Consider the following 16,443-nt stretch of genomic DNA (forward strand, 5'->3'; position numbering starts at 1 on the left):
GCCCACTTGAGTCGGTAGCTAGGAGGGTTATCCCACACAAACCAATTTCTTCCTTTTATACTGAAATTGTCCGAATGCAGGATTCTCCTATTAAGCGGTCCTTTGCTAAATGGGCTGTGGATATCCCGGAGCTGGAGGACTCTCATTTGGAGGAGTGGCGTCTGAGGTGGAAGACATCGGTTATAAGTGCTAGGGATCAGCTCATTCAAGCTAAATGGATGCATAGAGTGTACTTGACCCCGTTGCGTCTTCATCGGATGCGGCAAATTCCGACGCCTGGCTGCGATAGATGTGGGGAGGCTATAGGCTCCTTTTTCCATATGGTGTGGCTTTGCCCGGTGATGAAGACGTATTGGAAAGGCATATGTGACTTTATTAGCACTAAGTTAGGGCTCCCAGGGATTTGTAGCCCGGCAATCTGTATGCTAGGGCTGGTGTCCGAAGCTACGCCCTCCAAATATGACAGAATACTGTTGCGGTTGTTGATGTTTTATGGTAGGAAAAATATACTCCTGAACTGGAAACCGCCCAAGTGTCCTACTGTGAGCCAGTGGGTACTCCTCATTAATAAGGACCTTCAGATGTATAAGCTGACGTATGAGGCAAGAGGGTTGCCTGATCGCTTTGACAAGATCTGGGGTCTTTGGGTCCAGGCTGAAGGTACGACTTGAATTGTTACCGGTGGAGACTGTATCACCCAACGTGTGTGTGAGAGTGTGTGTGTGGTGGAGCGAGTCACGGGTATCCGTTAATGATGGTAGGAGGAATTTGTATTGATAGTGTATTGCTGTCTTTTATGGTCATGATATAGTATGACGATGTACTTGCTGCAGTGAATAGGGGTGTCGTATTGAACTGTTTTTTGTGTTCTCCCTCTGGGAGTGTTGTAATAAAAAACTGAAAATGTCTAAATAAACGCTATTAAAAAAAAAAAAGAAAGACTATCTAGAGAGGGTGTTCTTCCTTCTGGAGGAGAGCTAGTTTGCATACGTTCTCCAAAAAAGGTTTGCTCTAAAGGCTGTTTACTATTTCAAATTCAGCAAGACGATTCAGTACCATTCATGAGAAAATAGATTCGTATTCTTCACACTACTGATTATTACGTTAGGATTACATTTATAAGAGATATAAACAGAGTAAAGCTTGGAAAGCTGTTGGATCTGATCTTTCTCATCCTTTAGCTATAATAACTTTTGTGGAAGTAGTAGGGTGCCTTTTTGAGTAGGTGCAAAAATACCTTTTTAATTATTCACACATTATGATTTAAATGTAATCGCCTTGTTTTGCAGCGGGTTATAAAGGAATAAAGACCATAATTGGAAATAATAATAGCATGCACTACTTCAACTGCTCTTATTTTAGTGGTGCATAGCAAATCTGATATATTTGTTCTATTGACTTAATAGCTTGCTAACACCAGTGATGAGAGGCAGGGGCAATATTCGAATTTGCGATATTTCACAAATATTTTGGCAAATATTCATCATATATTTGTAAATTCGAGAATTCATGATCTCTAGTCATTATTTACTTGATTGTGAAAAGCGGCAATCGGAAAATTTGCGATAAAAAAATTCACAATCAACACTACTCCTAAAGTCAAAGATTTTGCAGCCTTCTCATTGGCCCACAAGCAAGAAGCAGTGAGGGATCATGGGTACTGATGAAAAAAATCTAGAATATTCGCGATTACGAAGATATAGCACTATATTCTAGATATTCGCACATTCTCAAAGTGCCAATATTCGCGATGAAAATTTGTGATTAGAACATTCGCGATCAACACTAGCTAACACTGTGGAATAGGTCAAATGAACAGAGCCTGTATGATGTTTGCAACAGACAGTAATATGATCTCTGCATTGCAGGACTGGCATTTCTTTGGACATAGTTGATCAAGATATTTAGTTATACTTTTTCTCATAATTTTAGTGAATAGTCTAGCCCTGTATTGTTCATACATCTGTTTATTTATTTGCATTACAATTCCTAATTTAATCTTTAAACATTATTACTAGTATTATCCTCTTAAAGTGTAACTGCCATACTATTTTTATTTGTGTAATGTATAGGGGCAGTGATACTAACCATTTTTGTAATATAATTTAATTACTGAAATCGTATATTTCTATTAGAAAAACAGCTCTAAAGTGACCTATTTTGAGCTTTAGCAACGCTTCTCTGTCTTCTGTTTACATAATTGTGGAGACATGCTTCATACTGACTGTGTTATGTAAACAGAAGACAGCCTTGAAATGGGTCACTTTAGAGCTATTTTTCTAATAGAAATGTACGATTTCAGTAATTAGTATATTTAAAAAAATTATTAGCATCACTGCCCCTTTACACAAACAAAAATAGAATGGCAGTTGCACTTTAAGATACTATGGAAGTCCGTTCTATAAACATGGCACCCACTCAGAAGCTGAACTGGCCTCCAGGGGCCTGCTGTTTTACATAGCAGACACTCAAAGGCAATGTTTGTGATTGGAGATAATGCTGATCATGGACATTTAAACCCCCTCAGATGTGATGGTCAATTGTGACCTTGGCATCTGAATGATGAAACTTCGGGAGCTCCACTCTCTAGGACCCTGAATGGCTCGCCCACATGCCTAGATGGAGGTAGCTGTTCTGTTGCTATGGCAAACTTTGGCCCTGTGAAGGCCCTTTACCTTAGGCTGCAATGTTAAATTACAGTCTATGGGAGAAGTGATCAGACAATTGCATGTTTAAACGGGTTGTCTCAGTGCATCAAATGGCATTTATTATGTAGAGAAGTTAATACAAGTCACTTCCTAATATATTGTTTTTATTTATATTGCCTCCTTTGCTGGCTAGACAGATTTTTCCATCACATTAAACACTTATCATTTCCATATTTTACAACCTCCCTGCAATCCAGCAGCAGTGGCCATTCTTGCACACTATAGGAAAAAGCACTGGCCTAGGCGCGCTCCTATGGTCCATGGTTGTAACGAGAAGTGTATAACGTGATGGAAAAATTGATCAAGCCAGGAAAGGAGGCAATATTGATAAAGGCCGCCGGACTAAAATTACTGCATGTCAGGCTTTTTAGTCCGGCGGCTTTCTCCGTGCACCGCCGTGCTGTGCCGGAGCTCCGCCCCCGTCCCCATTATAGTCAATGAGGACGGAGCGGCGGTCCGCGGGCACGGCGAAATAGCCGCAGGACGGATCCGACATGGTGAACAGCATGTCGGATCCGTCCTGCCGCAAGTGTGAAACTAGCCTGACTTGCATTAACGCCGGATCCGGCCCCGTGTGTTCAGTCAAAACGGATCCGGCTTTTGCATGTTAAACCAGAAAAAAGTGAAAAAAAAGTTAAAGTCCATAAATGGCGGATCCGTTTTTTCCAATGCATTTTTTCATTGTGATCAAAATCCTGATCAGGATTCAAATGTAATCCGTTTTCACACGTTTTTCCGGATCCGGCGGGCAGTTCCGGTGTCGGAATTGAACGCCGGATTAAAACAACGCTAGTGTGAAAGTAGCCTTAAATAGGAAATTGAGGCAATGGAAAATTTTGTGAATTAGGAGTTTTTTTTATTTCAATATCCACTTTTGCCTCAAAAGAAACTATTACATATTGTTATTATGGAATTCACCTTGGTCAATCAAGCAGCTAAGGTGAGGTGACTTTCATAAAATGAGGATAATTTATTGATACAAACTTGCTCTGTCAGGGTTGCACTCCAATGAAATGAATATAGTTAGCTAGATGTGGATGCCTAAATCTGCAACAGATGCACTTTTTTGGTGCATAAATATTCCATCAACCACTCGGACCGCTTCTCTCACTTAACCTTGAGCTCATCTATACCCTCCCTCTACAAATGCATAACATTTCTTCAGTCTACAAAATGACAGTCAACAACCGGAAAACAGCCTCATTGTGACGTTAGATCTAAGTGTTAATATAACATCCAGTCAATGAAGGAGATGACTGGACACACAAGCTCTTCTTGGAGAATCACTATTTCTACACCAAAATCTATAGCTTTCGTTAATTCTTTGTGGTCCATTATTACGTAAGCTCTTGGCCCATTCAGAGCTTCAGGAAGAAGGACAATCAATCTCTGTTAACCCAGAAAGCTGACCAAATGAAATGCCTTTTCTAGACTGTACCCTATTACTGCATAAGTCATTTGCTTTGCCTAGAAATGAGTGATGGGATGGCAGAGTCACTAAGGTTTAAGACTTTCTCCATAAATCTGCCAAAATGTTGTGTGGATTACTTCCCAGGATTAATTACAGTGTGCGCCCTTCAAACAAAGCCTTGACCTTAATCAGCTGCTCATTGGCACAAACTTCAGGATGTAACTATTACATTTTGAGTAGGAATGCATATACAGAAGGACGGACCAACTGGACAATAGACCATAGAAATAAATCAATACATTTTTATATATATATATATATATATATATATATATACACACTGTATTAGTGTACACACACATAGATACAGTACATTGATAAATACATACAGGATAAATATACATACATAATGATTCATAATCATGTTGGTTGCCACCACATTTTAAATTGTTTAACATTCTTAGGACCTTTTTACATGGGACAAGAATTAGGGCAATTATAGTGAAGAAATGTCTGTATGAACATTTGTTCCCAATTATTGGCCTGTGTGAAGGTGCTGACCATCGGGTGATCCCATCTTTAATGCGGAACCTAAAATCAATGTTTCTCACTAGCACAAACAATGTAGCTGTATGGGGACATGACCGGTGTATTGGCAAGTTGTTTTTCCCATACCCCACAATTCTCGCTCCTACCCCGATAATGACAGACACAGCAAGTGGATTTTAAGGCCACATCAGCCTTTTATTAATAATATAAATAAATAACATAAATAGAAAAAAATGTGGGGGGTTCAGTCCGGACAACCCTATGCAGGTGCACATTGCTATGGCGAAATACAGATACAAACGCAAAAACACAAATGCAATCGCATTCTGCAAACCAGCACTCTGCCCTGCCTCTATGCTGGATGTTGAATAAAGCATTGGTGTACATTTTGGCCAAAGCGTAATAAGCCACTCACCACGTCAAGGTCGCCTCCATGAGTGGTCCCTAACACTAGTTCCTACCTGCCATGGGCCATGACAGCCACGCAAAGTCCAGGGAGCGCAGGTACATAAATAATACAGAAAACCCAGGCCTTCCCACCTGAAGGCCATGCCCAAGAACCGTACCAATAACCTAGGAAAATCACAACACGGGGAGGGTCCTTGGAGCACCATAAATGACGGATAACGGCTCCATCCTTCGTTACGCGCAAACCTGTGAAAATCAGGAAAGACCCGACTCCACAGCATGCCCCGCATCCCCAGCCATCGGATTATGATGGCTGGGGATGCGGAACATGTAGGAGTGCCCCATAATCCAAATCAAGCACGGTGGAACCGCAACAAAAAGAAAAACAAAATAAACATATCATCCACTGATCACCACCTGCACCCCCCCAGTCCCACCATCATGCCCACACGGGCCTAACGTATGACCAAAAACGAAGGGACTCCCAACAGCCAATGGACCGAATGACATCCTCACCCAACCCTCTCCGAGCTGCTTCCATGGCTGCACCTATCCGAAATGAATGACCCCCCATATAACAAGGGGTCCTTACTCAATCCCAACAAACATGATCTCATAACCGCAACAAACTGGAAACGAGGGAGAAAAGACCCGTCAATGTGAACTAACAATGGGCCAGACCCTCTGACCTCGTCCCTTTCCCAAAACTCCCTAAGGCAACAAACCAGGCACGCGTCCGACCCCTCCACCTTGCGCAACACCACCCAGCAACCACGACCCTGTTGGTCTGTTTTGGACCTTCTGATGCAGAATTCCAATCTATCCTCAAATAATTTCACATCCTGTCTGCGAAGGCCCCCGGCCCGACCCTTGCTTCGAACTAACCAACTCCCCAATATGCAAGGCTCCAAGAAAGGCGAGCGAAAAAGCCAACTTGAACAATCGGACTTCTCCTGCCGACACGCAAGTCCCCTCCAACTGTCCCAACATATCCAACAACAAAGCGAACAAAACCGGACGGCGAGTATCCACCCCAGCTGAACGCTTTCACCAACCCCTTAAAGCCTGCACCACCCAAAAGGACTTAGTCACATCCACCGCTCCCCGGCACTGACAACCAAAAGCTACACCTGCCATAAACTTATTCAACCTGGAACATGACCACCCCTCCTCCCTGCAGTGCTCCAACCCAAGCAACATCAATACTCCATCCTCCAAACCACAACCCCGAAAACGCTGCCTCCAAACCTCCCAAAGACCCCATGCCCTGTCGTACGCCGCCCATGTCCCTGCCGACAAGGAACCCCTCACTAGATCTTCAACAGACCAAAAGGCAGACTTCACAGCTCCGGGGGAAAGCTCGTTCCCTCCGTCTCTGCCTCCGGCACCAACTCCCAAAAACGCTCCCACTGGAAACGAGACAATGCATCCGCAATCAAGTTACTAACCCCCGGGACATGAGACGCTACTACCCACGCGTTCAACGACAGGCAACCCAACATCAAATGCTGAAGCAATATCACAACTGGCAGCGACGAAGCGGAATTGCGATTAATGGCCTCGACAACTCCCATATTGTCGCAATTAAAAATGACCTTCTGGTTCGCAAAAGAATCCACCCCAAATGGACACCGCCACCACGATTAGAAACAACTCCAGCAACACCAAGTTCTTCACCAAACCCTCCTCCTTCCAGCTCTCCAGCTACTCCCCAACACACCAACGACCACCCAAATATGCCCCAAAGCCGCGACCCCCCGCCGCATCCGTAAACACATCCAAATCCGCCGCCGACACAACTTCTGCCATCCACAAAGACCGCCCATTGCAATTCTCCAAAAAGGACTCCCACACCGTCAAGTCGTCCTGCAACTCACGCGTAATTCGAACAAAATGATGAGGAGACCGTGTCCCCGCCAACGACCTCAACAATTTTCTACAAAAAATCCTCCCCTTGGGCATTATGCAGCATGCATATTTGCGCTTACCCAATAGGGACTGCAACTCGCGGAGGCGCATTTTTCGCCTGACGCAAGCTGCAGACACCTTCTGCCGTAAGTCCCCAATTTTATCCTCAGGCAACCTACACTCCATAGCCACTGTGTCAATGATTATCCACAAAAATCTCAACTGCGTTGTCGGGCCCTCCGTCTTTTCAGATGCCAAAAGGAACCCCGAAAAGGCGGGACATGGCTTCAACGAAATGCAGCATTACAGAACAGCCATTAGAACTTGGCGGCCGGATAAACCAAAAATCATCCAGATAATGAATGATACAACCCTAACCTGACCGTTCGCATACCACCCACTCCAGAAAAGTACTGAACTTTTCAAAATAGGCGCACGAAACCGAACAACCCATCGGCAAACACTGGTCAACAAAGTACCCCCTATCCCAGAAACACCCCAACAAATGCTTACATTCCGAGTGGACCAGCAAAAGACGAAATGCCGCCTCAATGTCTACCTTGGCCAATAAAGCCCCTCACCCATATAACCTCACCCAACGAACTGCCTAATCAATTGACGCATATACAACCGAACACAACTCAGGCGCAATCCCGTCATTAACTGAGACCCTTTTGGGAACGAGAGGTGATGTATAAGGCAAAATTTATTAAGTCCCGAAAGGGCCCTGCCATGCGACCTAACCTCACCTCTTTCCGCAGTTTTTCGGTCACCATGTCTGACAGTTCCGCCGCCGAATGCTAATTTTTCCCCCCGACTCAACAACCCCCTCAAAACCCTCCTTAAAACCGGTTAACAAAAATTCCGCCGCATCTGCATCCGGGTAATTATTTAGAAAACACGCCATCTCGGCTACTCGAGTTGGTGTCTGCCCCTTTTCCCACCGCAACGCCCCAATTTTTTCCCTTACGCCCCCTGAAGCATCGATGTGCTCCGTGGTTTCCACCGCAGGAGGAATATTCATGCTTAAACTTGCACTTGTCCCCGTATTTGTATCCCCCCTCATTAAACAAAAAACAGAGTCCCTTAACTGAGACCGCCCCCAGCCACACTCGTCCCCGTCAACCCTGAGTGTTGCACGCCCATGCTGCCAACGGCGACCCCCCTACTGGCCCCACACCCGCCAATCCTGCCACCAAATCCCGCAATCTCAACAACAATTCCCTTAGCCCCTCTGCAACGGACAACCCCGAGCCCCCCACAACCCCCGGGGCCCTCCCGCTATTAGCAATCACTAAAGAAGAATCCCCGCACATTTCACCTAGCTGCGTGGACGCTGTGAGTCCACCAGCCGGAACGTGAGGCACCGAAACTTGACTGGCGATGTTCATCCTTCTGGTCGTCCACCGATTCTCATCATCTCCTGCACTTCTTCCAGCGTCCACCGATTCGGCAGCCTGCAAGTCCGCAGCCATGCCACTTGACGAAGCTCTTGAAGCACTTGCAGACACTAAGGCCCGCAGTACCAAAGTCCCACCACCAGATGGCGGCCACGTCTTTCTTCAATCTCCAGAGGCGTGCAGTTCCACAGCCCCACTACTAGATGTCGCCCGTCTTCCTTCATCAAGAGGCAACACAGAGCCAGCGCCGTGCTGCTCAGGTAAGGAAACCAGCACAGGGCCACCCACATGACCCCGCCGTCTTGCTAATGCCGCCTGCACTAAACTCCCACGTCGGGCAAGTTAACCAGGGCCTGGCCCCCCCACCACACCAGCTCCGGATCCCACATTGCCTGCATCAGGGGAAAAGGGTCCTGCACCCCCTCCCAGGGCCCTGCCGCACTACAGCATTTCTCCCAGCACTCGACTGCCTGGAAGCCCTGTTACTCACTGTGGTGTGTGCTGGAGGTTCCACAGAGGGGCTCCTTAACCGGCGCCAGACCCTCTGAGTCATATCTGGACTAAGGAGCACCGGAGGCCTAGTCCTCCGTGGCCAGCTGGAGGGAAGAACCGAAGCAGCAGTCTCCCGGACCCTGGGAGCAGGCCCTGGACAGTAGCCTGCAGCCATCCCACATCCCTGCTCTCCACTGCCACACAGAGCTATGCCAGGAGCGCTTCCACCTCAGATATCGTGGGACAGGATCGAACAAAAAAGAGGTACTGCAGCAGCTCAGACCTGGGCTGCTGCCAACACTGATGTCCCTACAAAATTATCCCTTTTCCCGCCCTTACTAACCCTCTTAAGCCCTAAACCGCACCCCTAACCCCTCCAGTCGCCAATCCTCTTCCTTAACCCTTCATATCCCAGCAATCAGCTCCCTTCAAGCCCCGGTCATGCCAGGCCTGAATCCAGGCTTGCAGCCCTAATTCCGGCCTGCACTAACATCGTAGTAATAATTGTTCATCCCCAAGCAGTAATGATGAGTGCTTCTTTTAGGTGCAACAAATTAATGGGCAATGATAGGGAATGAGCTATCACTTTCACAATCACTACACCCTATTACACTATGGTAATGCAATGTATGCGGGGCTGCCAGAGAAAGATCTGGGAGCTCTGCAACACTGTCAAAACAGAGCCATCCGGCTCATCAAGAAACTAGACTGGACAGATTCTGTCACAAAAGCACGCAGGGAACTCCACTGGCTCCCAGTGAAAGAGAGAGTGCAGTTTAAGCTGTGCTGCTTAACACACAAAGCTCTCTACAAAACAGGTCCCATCTACCTGCAAAAAAAGATAACACGTCACCATCCTCCTAGAGAACTGAGATCCACCTCAGCCTCCCTTCTGTCGGTGCCAAGAACCCGCCTCAAGACAAGGGGGGACAGACGTTTCTCAGTATTGGCCCCCAAGATCTGGAACTCCCTCCCAGAACACATTAGAACAACATCAAATTACCTGGAATTTAGGAAGTTGGTTAAGACCTGGCTTTTTGCGTAGGATGACGTAGGGGCCCACCAATATAGCCGTCGACAAGCGCTTCGATCGGATTGAGTTCCTCTAGAGCGCTATACAAGGACTTAGTAACATAACATAACCCTCTATTATCCATGTAAAGAGCCCTTAAAGAGGACCTGTAACCTCTCCAGATATGTCCCTTGCAGCAACTACTTTCATCCCCTAACAATTCTGGAGAATCTAGTCTTTTGACTTAATGTTGCAACATTAATTTATTTATTCTAGACGTAATGAATGAATTGCTGAATGAATAAGTTTGCAATGAATGCCTAGATGGGTCTTAGCAGTTGGGGTGGGTTTCTGCACTGAATCTGCTCTGAAACTGGCAGCATTGATCGGATAATGTCTGATTGTGCATGGACAACTGCTAACACCCATCTGAACCTTTATTGCAAACTGCTGGCAATTCATCTAGAAATGAATCGCACAACGCAGAGTCATAAGAATAGAATTATGGTAACCAGTCTCAAACTCAAATTAATTTGTGTTATAAGGGGTCATTTATGAAAGCAGATATGACAGCTTTGTGGCGTAAAAAGTCACAAGTCATGGCAACTGCGACATATGACATTTTTGCGACATTTGTTGTTCTTTGCCACTTTTTACAGTGGTCTATGTTTAAGAGCTAAAAGTGAGATTAGACCTAGATTATGGCTCATTTACTATGTGCGACTTTTGCAAAAGTCGCAACTCATGCCAGGCTACACCCTGGTGTACTTTTACACCTAAAGGTGTAAACCATATTACACTCACACCACATATATTATTAAAGTGCACCAAATTTGGTGCAGGCACACAAAGCAAAGCCAGACTTAAAACTGACATAAAAACAACCTCAAATGATAAATGACTGCCATAGTATTTCAACATAAAAGCTATAGGTAGACAGACAGATATAGTGGATAGATGGATACATAGATGATTGATAGATGGATTGTTTGCCATTCGCTTCCGGTAATAAATGACATACAAATAATAATTTTGCACATATTAAATGTTAGCACCAGGAGAAGACTAAATTCAGACAGAGCTCAGCAGAACTTTAAGCAATTAACTTTCTCAGCAGTAGACAATCCAGATGAGCTGCAGCTGTAATAAATACTTCCGAAAATATTTTTTTCACCTCCCAAAATTTTAAGTGGAATCAAAGCCTTGCTGTGCTCAACTGTAAAACAGGCTAATCGCTCCTGCCTTTGATGTGTTCTGCACGATTCTTTCCCATGATAGCTGTCCCTGCTGAGCTGCACCCACTGGTCAGGATTAAGGCAGGCTTGCCATTCAGACAGATATATCTGGGTGTGACTTTACAGTCAGAATATATTAGGGTGATGATATGAAAAGCTAAGGAAAATTCTAAACTGATATAACTGATTTCTCATTTTCTTCATACTGTGCGATCTAGGATTCTGACTTCAAAGCACAGTTGTTACTCAAAATTTAGCAAGCCAAATGCATTTAATTCTACAAATTCAACATGACAGCATGCTTAAATACACATATAAGATCTGTACTGTACAGTAGTCAGTTCAATATTGCTGCCTGTAAATATCCCTATACATTGTAATACAGAAATATTACTGTGTTAAGAGGGCAAAAAATGTAAAGTATAGTTGACAAAAAGTTTTAAAAATATAGAAAAGTAAATATAAAAAAAACTTTTAACATTTCTCATATATGTCTAAAAAATAAGCATAATTGGTAAACACCTCATCTAAAAATGTCTGAAATGTTAAAATACCATGTTATTTATGATGCACGGTGAACGCCGTAAAACAAATCCCCAATGGCAGAATTATCCTTCACCTCAAAAAATTTAACAAAAAATTTGTGTCAATAAATCAATAAAAAGTATCAATAAAAACTATAGTTCATCACCCACACAAAAATCAAGCCCTGACACAGTTCAATCCGTAGGAAAAAAAAAATATAGGTGTCAGATTATGGTGGCATAAAAACAAATATTTTTTTGAAGGCTTTATTTTTAAAAGTATAAAGACACAACAAAAAACATATGTATTTGGTATCTAGATAATTGGAAGACTCACAGAAAAAAAGTTAATATGTCTATTTTAGCGCACAATGAATACTATGAAAACAAAACCCCAAAACCATACATTTTTGTACGAATAAAATAAAGCAAACAGTAATTAACCATATAAGTTTGAAGTGGATAATAAATGTTATTTCATACCTGAAACTATAGTGTAACCAATTCCTCTAGGACGCCCTCTGTCTTGATCAATTGCTGTTATCATACGTATTGTTGTCCCCTTTAGAAGGAAAACAATGAGACATTAAACATCGAGTAGCCATATCATGGAATTCAATGTGCTTTTCCTGCAGCATACTATCTCTGGCCAGCTTTACATTACAGTGTCAGATATATACTGTATTTCTTTAGATGTTTATGGTTTCTTTCAGGTATACAGAAGAAGAAAAACGATTAAAAGGGGTTCAGCAAATGGCATGTATTATATAGACAAAGTTAATACAAGGCACTTACTACTGCAATCCTGCAGCGGTAGCCGTGATTGCGCACAATAGGAAAAAGCGCCAGCCTATGCGCACTCCCGCAGTCCCAGCCACTAGAGAGGTAGGCACTTTTTCCAATAGTGTGCAAGCATGACCACCAATGCTAGATCGCAGGGTGGTCGTAAGCCCTGGGAAGTAGGAATGTATAATGCGATGGAAAAATGGATCAAGCCAACAAAGGAGGCAATGTGGACAATCACAATACATTAGTAAGTGCCCTGCCATGTAACTTTCTCTACATGATAAATGCTATTTGCTGAAGTGAGACAAAATGTTTTTAACATCCTGAATTAAAGTGCTGCTTTAAACTATATGAACTTTGCAACACAAGTTCTGTACTGAAAGCTAAAACTAAAAGACAAGACAGCTCAGAACTCTAAAAAGTGAGAGCATGGAAAGCTAATTCTCCACTGAAAGACCTGTAGAAAAGATGAGATTAAGCTGACCACACACATTAGATATATGTCAACCAAGTAAGAGGACCATCTAATGTGTAAGAGGAGCTCTAACTCTCCATTGATGGCAGATGGGTCAGGGAAGACATGAGTGAGCATACTGTCTTTTCAATATATCCAATCCTTTTGTTTTCAGGTAGATATGCCACCACCTGCAGTATCTGGAGAAGACAATGTTGTCTGACAATGGCTTTCTCCCCTCTCGGACAAGCCTACATGTATATGGGGGGCAGGGGTGTTGCTAGGTTAAAACATTAGGGACCTGGGCTCCTGATGTTCTTTTTCTAGGCCCGAATGTCCTGCCTGCCTGCTAGATACAACTGTATTGCCGTCCTCAGGACGGCAATACCATTGAACTTAATGCACTAGAAATGCTGACATCACAGGTCACGTGACCAGTAAAACAGGCAGTGGTTAAGAAGGACCTGCAATTATGTCACCATCATGTGACCAGTGCAGGAGAAAACGGCAGTGAAGAGGAGAAGTCCTGGGAGAAGAAGCTGTGGTGATGTCTGCTACATGAGAAGAGGTAAGTGAAGGGAGAGGCAGAGCAATGCTGGGAGTTGTGGTTATTTAACTGGGACTGTATGTTAGGGCTGAAGGGAGGGATTTTATTTATATGGAACGGTGTGTTGGAGGTGGCTGGGGAGGGGGTCATGTTATTTACATGGGACTGTATGTTGATGGTGGCTGTAGGAGGAGGTGATACTATTTACATGGGACTGTATGTTGAAGGGGGCTGGGGGTGGGATTGATGTTATTTACATGAGATTGTATGTTAAGGCTGAAGGGAGGGGTGTTATTTACATGGAACTGTGTGTTGGAGGGGGCTGGGGGAGGCAGTGAAGTTATTTACATGGAACTGTGTGCTGGAAGTGGTTAGGGAGGGGGTCATGTTATTTACTGTACATGGGACTGTATGTTAGGGCTGAAGGGAGGGATGTTATTTACATGGAACTGTGTGTTGGAGGTGGTTGGGGAGGTGGGTCATGCTATTTACATGGGACTGTATGTTGATGGTGGCTGTAGGAGGGAGTGATGTTATTTACATTGGACTGTATGTTAGAGGGGGCTGGGGGAAGGGAGTAATGTTATTTACATGGGACTGTGTGTTGGAGGGGGCTGGGGGAGGCAGTGATTTTATTTACATGAAACTGTGTGTTGGAGGTGGCTAGGGAAGGCAGTGATGTTATTTACATGGAACTGTGTGTTGGAGGTGGCTGGGGAGGGGGTCATGTTATTTACATGGGACTGTGTGTTGATGGGCTGTAGGAGAGAGTGATGTTATTTACATGGGACTGTATGTTTATGGCGGCTGTGGGAGGGGGTGATGTTATTTACATGGGACGGAATATTTGAAGGGTCTGAGGCAGGTTGATGTTATTTACACAGGACTGTGTGTTGAAGGCGGCGGTGGGAGAGGATTATGTTATTTACATGGGATTGTATGTTGGAGGCTGCTGTGGGAGGCAGTGATGTTATTTACATGAGTCTGTATGTTGATGGCGGCTGTGGGAGGGAGTGATGTGATTTACATGGGATGGAATGTTGAGGGGGCAATGTTTTACATGGGACTGTATGTTGAAGGTGACTGGTGGGGGAAATGAAGGTATTTACATGGGAATGAATGTTGATAGGGTAATGTTTACATAGGATTGCATGTTGGAGGTAGCTGGGGAGAGGGTGACATTACTTGCTTGGGGCTGTATGTTGAAGGCAGCTGGGGAGGAGGTGATGTTATTTACATGGGGCTGTATTTTGGAGGGGGCTGTAGATAGAGAGGGATGTTATTTACATGGGACTGTATACTGGAGGGGGCTGGAGAGATGATGTGATGTTATTTACATGGGACTCTATGGCGGAAGGAGGGAAATAGTGTTATTAACATGGGACTATATATTGGAGGGGCTGAAGGGAGGGGATTGATGTTATTTACATGGGACTGTATTTGGAGGGGACGGGAGAGATGGTGTGATGTTATTTACATGGGACTGTATGGTGGAAAGAAGAATATAACTATGGGGACACTGCAGGGCACATTATAAATACTGGGGACACTTCAGTGTGACCATTATAACAGTACGGGTCTCGGATCTTTTGAGACCCAAGCAATGCCCCTGATGGAGGGGGATTGGGAGAGGTAGCTGCCAGCTAATCTAATGTTCGGCCAATAGTTATGTCATTTCTGCTATTTAGTTACAATAATACACTTTAATATAAGTCTTGGTGTCTCCCCTTTTTACCCATAAAATTGCTGAATAACTTTAAGTGCTCATTCCACAAACTATAGCGACAGTGAAATAAAATGTTAATTAATGCACTGTTCTAAACACTTATTGCTGCTCCTTCTGCATTTTCATAGCATAACACAGAGCTGCGAAACACACATTCTCATTTTTCCCCAGCAGAGAAAATGTCATGCTTGGAATTTGCATGCATAATGACAGGAAAGGCAGGAAGGACAGGCAGCTTCAGTCACTTTGATCCAGGGCTATAGTTTATCACACATCCAAGTGAAAGGTCAGTTTCATCCATTTACAGAAACAAATAAATGGTTAAACTGGTAATTGTGCAATATCTTAATTTCACCAATGCCTCAAAGTCATGCAATATACAATCAGTAACAGATTAATGAACCAAAGACCCCAAAACCTCAGCTACATCTTTACTACTGTTCCTTTTTGTAGTGAACATGCGTACAGTAGATACAGCAACCACTATGGCCCTGGGAGAGAGTTCCTCAGAAGCATAATTCACTATACAGCACAGTTCTCTGCTACAACACAAGGTCATAAGAGGCAGCCAAACTAAAATCTGTAGACCACATGTTATAGAGCAGGAGGAGCTGAGCAGATTGATATATAGTTTTGCAGTAGGAAATTCAAGAAAACTTGTATTCATTTATACATTTACAGCTATGCTATTTCCAAACGAAAGATTGTCCCCGTGCACATTTATCAGTAACAGTTATGTATATATACACACATACACAGAGAATGCTATCAGTCACTGATAAAATCACCCCTATAGACAATATCAGTGACTGACAGCTATATGTATACACACTTACACAGAGAATGCCATCAGTCACTGATAAAATGGCCCTATGTACAACTGAGATCAGAAAGAGGAGAGATTTAGCCCCTTCATAACATTGATTTTCCCTTTTTGTGGTTTTGTTTTTCATTCCCTGCCTTCCCAGAACCCTAAACATTAACAATTTTTTAAAGTCATAAGGGCTTCTGAACAAGTTATGCTTTCTAATGACACCATTAAATGTCGCATACAGTAGTGGAAAGTTGTAAAAAAAAATTCCAAATGGTGCTGAATTGGGAAAAAGGGCAATTAATTCCACCATAGATAGAATTTCATTTTTACAGCACTCCCTGTGTGATAAAATTGACCTATGTCCTTCATTCTCTAGGTCAGTACAATTACAGCGATACTGCTAGGCCTGGGCCTTCTGCCTCACCGCCCGCTGTTTCACCTGTCATATCCTCAGCATCTCCTGCCTCGC

At 43.8% G+C, this 16,443-nt stretch overlaps 1 protein-coding gene across 1 annotated transcript in view; it reads right to left on the reverse strand.

The window, feature by feature from the left end:
- CDH23 (cadherin related 23) overlaps nt 1-16,443 on the reverse strand; it is a 1,302,172-nt gene that overhangs the window by 801,454 nt on the left and 484,275 nt on the right. The window contains 1 exon segment of the mRNA XM_044299558.1: nt 12,131-12,209. Coding sequence (XP_044155493.1) covers nt 12,131-12,209 — 79 coding nt within the window.

Source organism: Bufo gargarizans, chromosome 6 (genome assembly GCF_014858855.1).
Source record: "Bufo gargarizans isolate SCDJY-AF-19 chromosome 6, ASM1485885v1, whole genome shotgun sequence".
In the NCBI taxonomy this organism is placed as follows: Eukaryota; Metazoa; Chordata; class Amphibia; order Anura; family Bufonidae; genus Bufo; species Bufo gargarizans.